The sequence below is a fragment of the Schistocerca americana genome, chromosome 3 (assembly GCF_021461395.2).
Source record: "Schistocerca americana isolate TAMUIC-IGC-003095 chromosome 3, iqSchAmer2.1, whole genome shotgun sequence".
In the NCBI taxonomy this organism is placed as follows: Eukaryota; Metazoa; Arthropoda; class Insecta; order Orthoptera; family Acrididae; genus Schistocerca; species Schistocerca americana.
In genome coordinates, this window is record NC_060121.1 from 521,222,322 (window position 1) to 521,236,928 (window position 14,607).

Sequence of the window (14,607 nt, forward strand, 5' to 3'; positions counted from 1 at the left end):
TGATCCTTCTACATAATATACAACAATCAACAACTAAGAAGTATAGCTGTGTGGGAAACTCTGTTCTACAACGAAATTTGAAGGTCATCTGTAGACCTCAACGTTATAATCGGTGAACAATGACATATATAATATTGATTGCCATAACAATTCAATTTTCAGAATGATGTTAAGTGTTAGATGATTACAGTCTCTTAAGTCATAAGTTTATTTGACTACATTCCAAGGTTTTATATTATAGAATAAACATATTCTAGCTATTACCCGACAGAAGGAATTCTAAAGTGATGTTAATGTTCTGTTCAGTTGGTCCATTTATCTGTTCCATTTTTCTAAATCTGGTGATTGTTTTGTAGTTACTTGTACATCTTTTCAATAGCTTCATGGAAAAAAAACAAAAGACCCCTATTTCAGTGATACAAGAGCTGGGATTACTCATTGTTGTTAGATATACAATAGCTGGGATTACTCATTGTTGTTAGATATGTAAGACTTGAATATAAACTATGAATCTGTTTAATATTCTCTCTTAGCATGTTCTTGTTTATTTCTTTTTTGTTGTTGGCAGCTTTGCAGAATCACTGTAGAACATGGGATAACTGAAAAATTTTAATATCCAAATATATGAGTTTTCTTATGAGGAAAGTACTGCTTCTGTCTTACACCACTTATTTCTCACAGGTAAACAAAAACCATTTGGAAATATCTATCTTCAGGTACATATTTAAGATGTTTTTGAAAAATTATGCCTTCTTACTTCCTGATCTAACTGTATAACAAAATTAACAGGAAAGAGTCACAGTGTATATTATAAAATTGTCTTTCATTATGTACAAAAAGGATCAAAGAAAAATGTGCGTATGAAATCTCACTCAATAATTTGTACTAAAAGGTAGTTATGATAGTAGTTATGAAAGGATCTAGGATTTTAAGAAACTTGGTATGACAGTCATGACAGAATTATGTCATCTCTATATGAAGGACACTGAATCATAGCAAGTTGCAGGCATAGCACCAGATTAGTACCATCGAATCACTTACACATAATGGTTAGAAAATAATTTTACATTGTTTAAACTGTGAATTGTCATTTGCGTAGAACATGCCACATTGCAATGGGCTTGCGTAAAGAGGATAACATTTGACTCCAATGTGAGAGTGCCTTCCCTGTAGCTTGGGCACCCACAATCACATGCCCCACAGCACGGGCTCGTGGCTCTCCTGTATTTTCTGCAACAGTTACCCGAAGCTGTATTGTCTGAAAGCAAAGAAAACAAGTTTATGCTACATACTGAGTCACTCATTAACATCAATACATTATTTTGATGTTACTGCATGATACAGTTGATAAATGTGTGACATCGTATAAGACATTCATTAGTAAAAGTGCACTGACATCGTTGGCATTTGCACTGCATGCAGCAGTTGGTAGCTGTTTGCAATAATGGAAAGTGTGAATGGTGGAAAGTGAACATGATGAATGATGAGTCAAGATAATTAGAAATGTTGCCTAAGCCAATGAAAAAACAGGGTTTGATAAATGTTGTCATGATGTGGAGTGCGTTAAATTACATGGAAGCATAAGGGAATATATTGTACAGAATATTGTTCAATAAAAGAGAATATTCTGTAAAATTTTATTCTCAGGTTCCTGCATAACCATAATATCACAAAGTGGGAAATTTCAAAAATACTGCACAATGCTGTCAAAATATCATTCAGATACGCTATAGATCAGTCTGTCACCATAGCCTTTTTTTCCTGCAGTCATATTTTTTGACATACCTCATGTATATGAGGCACAATGCATCAAACACTTAAGATCAAAAACAGAAACGATACATTGCTAAAATACAATGGCAGAACCGACAGTGTGAACCTGGAAGTTGAGTCCTCTTTCAGAACAAAAATTCTCATATGCTGGCAACTGAAATGAAGTTCTACATCTACATCTACATCTACATCCATACCCTCCAAGCAAACTGATGGTGCGCGGCGGAGGGTAATTTGAGTACCTCTATCGGTTCTCCCTTCAATTCCAGTCTCGTGTTGTTTGTGGAAAGAAAGACTGTCGGTATGTCTCTGTGTGCACTCTAATCTCTCTGATTTTATCCTCATGGTCTCTTTGCGAGATATATGTAGGAGGGAGCAATATACTGCTTGACTCCTCGGAGAAGGTATGTTCTCGAAATTTCAACAAAAGCCTGTACCAAGCTCCTGAGCGTCTCTCCTGCAGAGTCTTCCACTGGAGTTTATCTGTCATCTACATAACGCTTTCGTGATTACTGAATGATCCTGTAACGAAGTGTGCTGCTCACCGTTGGATCTTCTCTATTTCTTCTATCAACACTATCTGATACGCATCCCACACTGGTGAGCAGTATTCAAGCAGTGGGAGAACAAGTGTACTGTAATCTACTTCCTTTGTTTTCGGATTGCATTTCCTTAGGATTCCTCCAATGAATCTCAGTCTGGCACCTGCTTTACCAACGATTAATTTTATATGGTCATTCCATTGTAAATCACTCCTAATGCCTACTCCCAGATAATTTAAGGGATTAACTGCCTCCAGTTGCTGACCAGCTGTATTGTAGCTAAATGATAAAGGGTCTTTCTTTCTGTGTATTCGCAGCACATTACACTTGTCTACATTGAGATTCAATTGCCATTTCCTGCACCATGCGTCAGTTCGTTGCAGATCCTCCTACATTTCAGTACAATTTTCCATTGTTACAACCTCTCGATATACCACAACATCATCCGCAAAAAGCCTCAGTGAACTTCCGATGTCATCCACAAGGTCATTTATGTATATTGTGAATAGCAACGTTCCTACGACACTCCCCTGCGGCACATCTGAAATCACTCTTACTTCGGAAGACTACTTACTCTCCATTGAGAATGACATGCTGCGTTCTGTTATCCAGGAACTCTTCAGTCCAATCACACAACTGTTCTGATAGTCCATATGCTCTTACTTTGTTCATTATACGAATGTGGGGAACTGTATCAAACGCCTTGCGGAAGTAAAGAAAGACGGCATCTACCTGGGAACCCATGTCTATGGCCCTCTGAGCCTCGTGGACGAACAGCGCGAGCTGGATTTCACACGATCGTCTTTTTCGAAACCCATGGTGATTCCTACAGAGTAGATTTCTAGTCTCCAAAAAAGTCATTATACTCGAATATAATACGTATTCCAAAATTCTACAACTAATCGACGTTAGACATATAGGTCTATAGTTTGCACATCTGTTCGACGTCCCTTCTTGAAAACGGAGATGACCTGTGCCCTTTTCCAATCTTTTGGAACGCTAGAGACCTACGATACACCGCTACAAGAAGAGGGGCAAGTTCCTTCATATAATGTGTGTAAAATCGAACTGGTATCCCATCAGGTCCAGCGGCCTTTCCTCTTTTGAGCGATTTTAATTGTTTCTCTATCCCTCTGTCATCTATTTCGATATCTACCATTTTTTTATCTGTACAACAATATAGAGAAGGAACTACAGTGCAGCCTTCCTCTGTGAAATGGCTTTGGAAAAAGACAATTAGTATTTCGGCCTTTAGTCTGTCATCCTCTGTTTCAGTATCACTTTGGTCACAGAGTGTCTGGACATTTTGTTTTGATCCATCTACCGCTTTGACATAATACCAAAATTACTTAGGATTTTTTGCCAAGTCAGTAGATAGAACTTTACTTCCGAATTTATTGAACGCCTCTCGCATAGCCCTCCTCACACTACATTCCGCTTCGTGTAATTTTGTTTGTCTGCAAGGCTTTGGCTATGTTTATGTTTGCTGTGAAGTTCGCTTTGGTTCCGTAGCAGTTTTCTATCTCGGTTGTTGTACCACGGTGACTTTTTTCCATCTCTTACGATCTTGCTTGGCACATAATCATCTAATGCATATTGTACGATGGTTTTGAACTTTGTCCACAGATCCTCAACACTATCTGTACTTGAGATAAAACTTTTGTGTTGAGCCGTCAAGTACTCTCAAATCTGCTTTTGTCACTTCTGATAAACAGAAAAATCTTCCTACTTTTTTAAATATTTCTATTTACGACTGAAATCATCGATGCAGTAACCGCTTTATGATCGCTGATACCCTGTTCTGCGTTAACTGTTTCAAATAGTTCGTGGCTGTTTGTCACCAGAAGGTCTAATATGTTATCGCCATGAGTCAGTTCTCTGTTTAACTGCTCAAGGTAGTTTTCAGATCATGCACTTAAAAAAAATTCCGCTGGATTCTTTGTCCCTGCCACCCGTTATAAACGTTTGAGTCTACCAGTCTATATCTGGTAAATTAAAATTTCCACCAAGAACTATAACACGGTCGGGAAATCTACTCGAAATATTTTCCAGATTTCTGCCACAACAGCTGCTGAGTCAGGGGGCCTATAGAGACATCCAATTATCATGTTTGAGCCTGCTATAATAGTGATCTTCACCCAAAGTTCCTGTGGTAAGTGAAGACAGGCATACAGTGGAATGTTTGCATACGACGAGTTCTACATGTATGTACTATAAATGAATAAATACCAACACAGCAAACTGTGTTCGTTTGGAGAGAAAGAATTATGACACATGATATAGATAAGAAATGTATAACCATCCGGTTGGAAACACGAATGTGGGGAGATTATTTTCATGGGGGAGTAGCCTGTTCTGAAATAGAATAGAAAAAGGAAAATAGGGAGTGAGAGACCTAAGACAGATGTCCTCTTTTAACAGCCCTGTAAAGCTGACTGAGACTTTCTTCAAACGACATGCCTGAAGAGTCTGACTTCCAATGGGCTAGTTGTGCGTCTTTCTTTGTTTTTCGTTTTCATACTGTTGATAAAAAAAGAGCTTATCCCAATTTGTGACCTACCTGTAGAGCATGAGCTGGTACACTGAAAATCATTGCTTCGTTAAAGATAGGACAACGTTCACCACGTTTAGTTGTTGTTTTCTTCTTATGAACTTTCTTCCCATGTTGCAATAAATAAACCTGCAAACAAAAGGCATATAAACAAACAAAATGCGTATAATTGTCTCTTAGGAAACGTTTACACACAAGGGAAAAATTAGAATGAAACATGAGTTAACATCATGTCGACGGTCAGCATAATATGCCTGAAACTGTTTAATATATTGTAATTGTGTTTTCACCTAGGCGAATTGTGAGAATGTCCTCACTAAACGACGTATGGTCTTTTTTCGTAGTTGTGAGCAACAGTTGTCAGAACATCTATTTCATTGGCTTCGCTCGTTCCAGGCTAGCTCCTTATCCTGTGCGTCAGGGTCGGCGACGGCATGCTACACTGCGTATGTGACACTGTGTAGTGCCCCCAGAATTTTACGAAAGTCTGGAGACACTTGTGTTCCAGCCGTTTCGAACACGCGTTATTTTAAAGCAGGGCGTAAGGATGAGCATGGGATACTGCACCCATTTATTGTTTGTGCAGGCGAAACTGGAAGGGAGATAGTTCGTCGGCGCTAGCAAGTGTTCAGCGCGACCTGCGAAGAATAAACACATACGGCCCGGAAGCTCCGTGGCCGGCTGCAAAGAGTAATGTAGCTTTGTATTGTTGAAAAACAAATGGAGAGACTCGAAATAGTAACTGTTTATTAGACGTTGAACTGCTGTTGAGAGTACGTGGACTGGACGTGGATAGTCAGGCACGATAAAAGCTTATGCATTAATTGTGTTCAAAAACGTGTAACTAACTGATCGTGGGTGCCCGGTAATGTGTGGGCTTACGTCATACAGTTTAGTTGTTTTTTTGTACAAAGTGGAAGTAAATATGTTCTGGTGCATTGAATGATATTCCAAGAGTAGAGTATTTTTAAATAAGAAAAGAGAGAGAGAGAGAGAGAGAGAGAGAGAGAGAGAGAGAGAGAGAGAGAGAGAGAGTGAAAATTTCCCCTTCCTAGCAGTGAAATCTTCGGAGAAGCGTCCGGTTCCAGCAGAAGACATCGGCGCTGCAAGAAAGCAGAACCAGCATTCTTCAACAAGTAAGTCCAGGAAAACGCCTAAGCTTTATAGAGGGAGCTTAACATTACACCGGGCCACCGCAAGAACGTGGCGACCGTAAAGAAAGTACCTGAGAAAGAAGGGGAAATATCAAGGAAGTTATAAGAAAAAGAAAAAAAATGTTGGGAGTTGCCATAGCAACCGGTAACAGCGAGCCTGAAGAGCGATTCCACGATACTTATCCAGAAATATCGTGTTGATAAATGGTGAAGTGATTAAGGTTGGTTGGTTGGTTGGTTTGGGGAAGGAGACCAGACAGCGAGGTCATCGGTCTCATCGGATTAGGGAAGGACGGGGAAGGAAGTCGGCCGTGCCCTTTGAAAGGAACCATCCCGGCATTTGCCTGGAGCGATTTAGGGAAATCACGGAAAACCTAAATCAGGATGGCCGGACGCGGGATTGAACCGTTGTCCTCCCGAATCCGAGTCCAGTGTCTAACCACTGCGCCACCTCGCTCGGTAATGATTAAGGGAATGAAGAAAATCGCGCAACGCTGCAGTTAGTCTCAAATCGCCGACGCCGCCGTCTACAAACGCTGACGCCGCCGCACACCAACGCCGACGCTGCCGCACACCAACGCCGACGCCGGCTTACACCAACGTCGACGTCGCCGTACACCAACGCCGACGTCGCATCACACCAACGCCGACGTCGCATCACACCAACGCCGACGCAGCCGTCTACAAAAGCCGACGCCGTCGTCCACCTACGCCGACGCCGCCGTCCATCGACGCTGACGCCGCCGTACACCGGTGCCGACGCCGCCTTCCACCGACGCCGGGGAGCTACTACTGACCTTTGATTGTTTGTGAAGTGTGGCGTGTTGTGGAAATAAGCGAGTGTACTTTTAATGATAACTAGATTAAAGGCAAAACAAAACACAATGGAAAAGGAACATCAATCCGTAGAGTCTGTTGGGGTTATGGGAATTGAAAAACAGGGACCAGATTTAGGCGAACTAATGAGGTTTATCAAAGTGCAGTTTGAATCACAAATCAGAAAACCAGAGGCTCAAGTTAATATCCTAAGTAATCAGATGCAAGAATGGAAAAAAGAATTGAAAAATGAACTGTCCAATTCCCTGAGTGGACAGACAAATATTTTATTTAAGGATTTAGAACAAAGAAATGAAGCCAATATAAAAGGATTAGTTCAAAAATTAGAATATGATGTAGACTCTAAGTGTAGGAATTTGGAAACAAAATTTAACGAAAAATACGACTCTTTGAAAAATGTATGTAATGTTACATACGACTCTTTGAAAAATGTATGTAATATTACATTTGGTGTTGTCGAACAAGAATCAACTACGCTAAAAACCAGTGTCCAGAAACAAGATAAGTTGCTCCCCCTAGTACAGGCGCAAATTTCAGGGGTCAAATCACGGGAGGAAACCGTAGAACAGAACTTCAAAGAAGAGTTAATGACTGCAGAGCTTATAAATTTGAATGGCTTAGAAGAACAAGTAGAAGAATTAATAGGACGATAGATTGAAGAGAAACTAAGTGTTGATATCTCTTCGCCTATAGTATCTTCCGATTTAGATAACACCAAGGCAAAGTTCCCCAAAATATTATATTAAATAAGGACATGATAACTGATTTGCAATGGGGATCAAATTCAGGTTTGTCGAGACAGTTTCCTAAATTCAAACCAGATAGGGAGGTACATCCCACCCATTTCTTAAAACGGTTTAACCAAGCCATACCTAAAACACACAAATTTTTTCTGAAATACGTAGGACCTTATCGTATTCAATCAATAGTACACCAAAAAACCCTATATTTAGTAGATCCTGTGACGGGAGAGGGAAAGGGAATGTATAATGTTAAGGATATAAAACAATATGTACAAAACCCCCAGGGACGTTGACGTTCTGTGTCAACGGGTGGAGTGACGTCCACCGGTTCCCGAGTTGGGTTCGGTGTTACTTCCACATTAGTTTTCCTACACCGAACTCCCTTCAAATCTTCGACTATCCTGTAATCTATTTATAGCCCTTAAGCTATCCTATCATATTAGTATTAAAAGAGACCAATTATGACTACACGATTATGACTAATTTAAGGAGTCACAATAAACAGTAATCTCTAAGCATGAGATAAAACTAACAGCGTAACATTCTAACAGGAGATATAATATGATGGTACTGTTTAGGAAGAATGATACCTAGATGACATAAACTGAACATGTGTATGAAATATAAAGTGAAGTGACTAACTGAATAACTATTTGATTATAGTGTTTATAATTTCTATTTTTATAGAATGTTTTATATTTTTTGTAAAGTGTGATGTGGTTGGGGAGGGTTTATATCCAATTTCGAAAGGGATGGGTAGCATAGGCACAGACACGACCTACACACCACGCCCTTCATACAACCCTCGCAAACAAGTGTGACTGGTTCTTCATCATTTGCCGTTCCATAGGAGTTGCTAAGTTCTTTTCTTCGGGGACTTCAAAGGTGACGGTGAGAATGTCCGTTCTGCAGGAGACGGCGAACATCATACCTCCTCCGGCTTCTCACTTAAGTACCGGCGAAGTGGGGAACCTGGGGAAGGGGGGTGGGAACGGTTTCCTGTCTTTGGGGCTGTCTTCTTTCTTTCTTCGATCTTAGCAACCAATTCTTTTATTTACTTTCTTACTTCTCTTAAGAGTACCAATCTATCTTTCCCTCTGTCCACATTCATATACTTCTATCGCTGAAGTCCTTCTCTTTTCCGTGATTTCTAAAAATCTTCAACTAAGAACCTTAGTAGGCCAAAGAATCAGGACGCACAATCACACTTCCACACTCAAACAATTAAATACAAAGACGCAGACAAGTAACACACAGGGAGATGTAACAACCGTCACAGATAAGGGGGAAAGTAGTGCTCGGGAAGGGCTCGAGCACATGTGCTAAGTAATGACGGTTGCACATCTCAAAGCAATAGATATTAAGCCAGAGGTATCGAGTCAGATAAGCTAAAGGAACAAGGGGGGACGAAGTGTATATCCACCTGTGTTCATAGCTATAGTAGTACAAAGTAATATGAATGGAGATAAAAAGAAATAGATATTAAGCCAGAGGTATCGAGTCAAATAAGTTTCTGATGAATAATAGGATTGTGCAGACCGAATAGCCCGAAGAAAAGAAATAAAGTTACAACCATGGACGAAACATATTTAGTTATTAAGGCTATATAAGTGAGCTGTAAGCAATGAACAGGCGAAGAATTTAAGCAGGTAGGCTGAAGCACTCAGGAGGAGGAAAGGAGAGGCAGATAGAAATTTTACAACGAAGTTTTAAATGAAATAATGTGCAGAGGAGTCCGAAAGAGGCAAGACAATGAATCATTGTTAGAGACGATAGGGAGGGCGCATCCGATATAGATGCAAAGAGAGAAAGAGAGGCAGGTAGGCAGACCCAGAGGAGGCTGACCTATACTGTGCGGGCAGGAGCACCAAAAAGGGGATTGGCCTGTACCATAGTTTAGTATAAATGGAAGGGGCGTACCTACCCAAGGATGAGGAAGAACATGTTTTCATAGTATCAACCCTTACGTAGATTGGAACCCAAAGGGAAAGGGTGGTACAGTGACCTGAGATTGTAGTGGAAAGTTTCTCCTGATAAATTTGAATTCTACAATTTTGTTAATAGAAAAGACGAGTCCTGCGCGAGGAGATAGAAAAAAGAGAAAACCCCCTTCACAACTATTTTTTTTCAGGCCCGAAAAACCGGTGGTTATCATTGCAACAGCTTCTAAGAAAAAGTAAAGACTCTACTCAGAATAACGCCTGAACTTTGAAACTGGCTAAGGGGAGGGATTTATTTTGACTCAATCCTAGAAGCAAGAGTACATAAATCTATTGGAAATAGCTGATACTTGTTGTACTGTTAGTTTATCATAGTACTATGTCTATGAAACATATTACCATCAGCTTAATGAAATAACAGAGATGGAAGAGAGTTTTTGTACATAATGTTTTTATGTAGTACAAAGTAACAAGTGTTAAGAAAAAAAATTATTAAAATATATGTTGTGTGCAAAATAACGAATGTTCGAGCTAAGGGGAGGGTTCTTGCGGTGGCCCGGTGTAATGTTAAGCTCCCTCTATACAGCTTAAGCGTTTTCGTGGACTTACTTCTTGAAGAATGCTGGTTCTGCTTTCTTGCAGCGCCGATGTCTCCTTCTAGCAACGGACGCTTCTCCGAAGATTTCACTGCTAGGAAGGGGAAATTTTCACTCTCTCGCACTCTTCTTATTTAAAAATACGCTACTCTTGGAATATCATTCAATGCACCAAAACATATTTATTTCCAATTTGTACAAAAAAACAACTAAACTTTATGACGTAAGCCCACACATTACTGGGCACCCAAGATCAGGTAATTACACATTTTCGAACACAATTAATACATAAGCTTTTATCGTGGCTGACTATCCACGTCCAGTCCACGTACTCTCAACAGCTGTTCAAAGTCTACTAAAACAGTCACTATCTCGAGTCACTCCATTTGTTTTTCAACAATACAAAGCTACATTACTCTTTGCAGCCGGCCACGGAGCTTCCGGGCCGTATGTGTTTATTCTTCGCAGGTCGCGCTGAACACTTGCTAGCGCCGACGAACTATCTCCCTTCCAGTTTCGCTTGCACAAACAATAAATGGGTGCAGTATCCCATGCTCATCCTTACGCCCTGCTTTAAAATAACGCGTGTTCGAAACGGCTGGAACACAAGTGTCTCCAGACTTTCGTAAAATTCTGGGGGCACTACAACTGTGCAACACATGTTCAGTCCGAGGTTCGGCCTGTTTCTCCACTACTCGGCTAGTCTCAACTTTGCTCGGCCCTTCTGTGAACTGCCTGGTACAGAACTACATTTCGTTTAGCAGAACCATGGGACCGTGTTCCTTGGTACGGCATTTTTCGGTAGGCACGACTTGTTTCAGTTCGACAGAATCGCGGTTTCAGCGGTGTTTATCCTTCACTCCTTGTTAGTGGACTAAAGGAAGTTCACTGGTCCAGTGGCCCTTTGCACAAAAAGAGTCAGTTTAGGGATCTATCATCACAAGCCTTTAAAAATTAATGAGTAGCCTATCACAGAACAGAAGGATGAGAATTCTGAATGTCTATTATGCAAGCACATAATTGACGGGTACCGCAGATTTGCTACGCAACAGCATTACAACACCATACAGAAAGAAATTAAAGATTATTTGACCGTGAAACAAAAAAAAAAAAAAATTACAACGCTTGACAGACGATTTGTATGGGATTCATTGCTCTGTACATCAAGAAGCTCTTTGTGCTACATTTACAGGCATGGCGCAATTGACGAAATTGATGGTACGAATAGTACACTTTTTGAAGTCGCACGCGTTATATACTGTCAGTTACAACAATTTTTGACGGAACTGAATGAAGAATATGGAAACGTTACATACTACTGCAAAGTACTTAGGTAAAGTGAAGGAACACACCTTGAACAATTTTTCAAATTAAGATCCACAGTTGTTGAGTTTATTAAAGAGAAAGGAAAGCAAGAACGAAAATTAGAACGTCTGGAACCGATTAAAAACATAGCATTTTAAGTGGACTTCACTGCACATGCCCACTGTCCACAGTAAGACGTTGAAAGATGAGAGGAACCTTTTTCTAATCTGAAGCGGATTCATTAGAAAAGAAAATCACATTGTGGAAGGGATAACTTCTGACATAAAACACCGTCCACTTCCTTAAACTCACTGGTGTTAAAAAGAAAACGCAAAGTTTGAAGAATTAATTGTGGCATTGAAAGAATTACAAAAACAGTTCTCTAAACGTTTTTGGGACACTGCCAATCTTACATCTGTTTTTGAGCGGTTTTCGAGCTGGTTGCGGTTTCAGTTGGAAGTGTTCCTTTGTATGCGCAGATGGAACTGATCGATCTACAGTATAATTCCTGTTTAAAAGACAAATTGTCTTACGTTAAAACTGTCCAGTGGTTCTACGTTATTTAACATCGGGATGTGCTTCCACTCATCATAATAACATTGCAAACGTGATGACAACGTTTCGATCAACATATGTGCACGAAATGCTTTTTTAGATTAGGAAACTAAATATGTAAGATAACATGTTAAACTGACTGTTGAAGATCTGCGAAATTCTCAGTGTCTGTATACTGACAGTTTGTACTTGATATAAAGTTTTATTACTATGTCTTCAGCGTGCCAAAAGTAACTAATAGTGAGTTGTGGCGTGTTCCAGTTTCCCCCTCTATTTCCTCCTGTTACTGCTTAGAGGGTTACAGTAAGTACTGGGAGTTGAAGAAGCTTGCACAGGATAGAGTAGCATGGAGAGCTGCATCAAACCAGTCTCAGGACTGAAGACCACAACAACAACAACTGCTTAGAGAGCATGGAGTGATAATGAGGAAGTGTGCACTTCGGTGACAGAGCTGCGCACTCCTGGAAAAGCTTCATGTGCATGCGGAATTTTTGGCCTCCCTGCACCACGTGGTATTGAAGGGTACTTCCAGTAACATGTTTTTGCAGATTTGCTGAATTGTGATTCTTGTTCTACACTGCCTCTCAGAAAGTCTGTAAATGTGAAACTCAACTTTCCTCTTTGTATTCCTTCTGATTGTTCTGTAAAGAAGTAGCATATGTAGAATCTGTTGGTTTGTGAAACACATTTATTTTTAAAAAGCTATCAAGCACACGCTTGAAGGACACAGACAGAATCGAAACTACATTCCCTCCGTGTCCTTTTTTGTGTTATCGTAGCAGTGTAAGACTTTCTTTCTTACCCAGTGTGATATGTCTCCTTACTTGAGTATGAAATCATGAACTTTCACGCAAGACAGCAATATGTTTCATGTTCAAAAGAATAAATCCATTTCTAGATACTGTAATTTTTCCGAAGATAGTAATCAGATTTTGAAGAGTGAAACGCCGTTGAATTCGTCTCTTTTAGAAATACGATGCTAGCAGCAGAAGTTACCATGGTCTCATTAGTAAAAGCAAAGTTGATATCGACATCTCTGTAATTAATACAGCTATGAAAAGAGACAAAACGCCATTCAGAGAGGACTTTTTCACAGTTCAGCTGGGTGAAAACGAAATTACGATATCTTAAATGGCGCAAATTACGATACTAAATGTTCAAATCTGTGTGAATTCGTAAGGGACCAAACTGCTGAGGTCATCGGTCCCTAGACTTACACACTACTTAGACTAACTTATGCTAAGAACAACACACGCATCCATGCCCGAAGGAGGACTCGAACCTCCGACGGGAGGGGCCGCGCAATCCGTGACATGGCGCCTCAAACCGCGCGGCCACTCCGCGCGGCAATTACGATACATTAATCGTTTCAGGAAATATTCTGAGGTGAATAGCGTGAATCAATCACTGTTGAATCAGTCTCTCATAATTACATTGTAGAGAAAAAAACAAAATTACGCAGTTACATCCACTTTCACAATGTATTTTTAAGGATTTGTGCACTTACAATGAAAATAATGTGTAATACATTTCTCCCAACAAATAAAAATTTAAAATTTTGAAATAAATGTTCTACATTAACAAATTACTTTGCAGGTAAGTAATCAAAGAAAACGTCAGTGTGTTGCTTCTAAGCATTCAAATCTTATTATCAATTATTCGTTTGTCACGAGACGAAATTACAATGACGAAAAAAGTGTGCATTAAAGTTTCTTACATCATTGTAAGTGTATTATGATTTATACAGATTGGTTACCATTGCTCAAACTTGGCAATTTGTTAAAAATGGAAAGATATATTGGATTTTTATTTCATTGAACTTGAGTATAACACTTTCAACGTATGCATCTTCCTTTATTTGTCTGATAATTTTCTTAACTAAAGAAGATGAGAGTGTATCAGTAAGTACTGTACCTTTACAAATGGGTCGCCAGGTACAGGGTCGGTGGAGAACCTCAGGTTTCTCGCCTTCACTATGACGACAGTGAGTCTCTCAGCAGTGGGCAGGTAGCTCAGCGAGAACATCACCTCACCCCATTCTGTGCCGTGCTGAAAACAGTTAGCCACTAGGTCAAAAACTGACTGCAACCTGTATTATCACTGTTATTTATATTTTCAAGCCCAGTAAATAGATACCAACAGTCAAAATTGTCTCCCACAACAGCAAGCAACATAATGACACAAATTGTTTCATAAGACCATATCTTCTACATGAATGAAGACAGAAGTTTGGAATGAATTTTAACTTATGCATAGGACTAAAGTATTTATTTTCAAAATAACTATCCAAAATAGAAGAGTATACTTTTTACATGCATTAGCATACATCTTCAAGCTACTTTTTGCAGTTATGTGTAGGATCACAATTTTCATTTACCCTTCACAAATGTTCAATGTACTCTCCACCGAACGCATTTCGGACACCAAGACTTCAAGAAACTCGTTCCATACCTTTGACAGCATGCCTGGAGCCACTGCGTTCACTGCCGTTGTTACGTGGCATCGCAGTTCACCCAAAAGTGTCGGACGGATAAGAACCTGGATGGAGTGTTATACAGCCCTCAAAAAAAAAAAAAAAAAAAAAAAAAAAAACAGCTATACCCTGAGGCCA

The 14,607-nt window shown here is 39.9% G+C and overlaps 1 protein-coding gene across 1 annotated transcript in view; it reads right to left on the reverse strand.

The window, feature by feature from the left end:
- Positions 1-890: 890 nt before the first annotated feature.
- Positions 891-14,607, reverse strand: part of LOC124606176 (synaptotagmin-12-like) — a 121,532-nt gene continuing 107,815 nt past the window's right edge. Inside the window, exons 9-11 of the mRNA XM_047138143.1 lie at positions 13,911-14,045; positions 4,876-4,995; positions 891-1,258 (exon numbers count right to left, since the gene is read on the reverse strand). Of these exons, the coding sequence (XP_046994099.1) occupies positions 1,088-1,258; positions 4,876-4,995; positions 13,911-14,045 (426 nt within the window). The 3' untranslated portion in view covers positions 891-1,087. The remainder of the gene's footprint in view (positions 1,259-4,875; positions 4,996-13,910; positions 14,046-14,607) is intronic.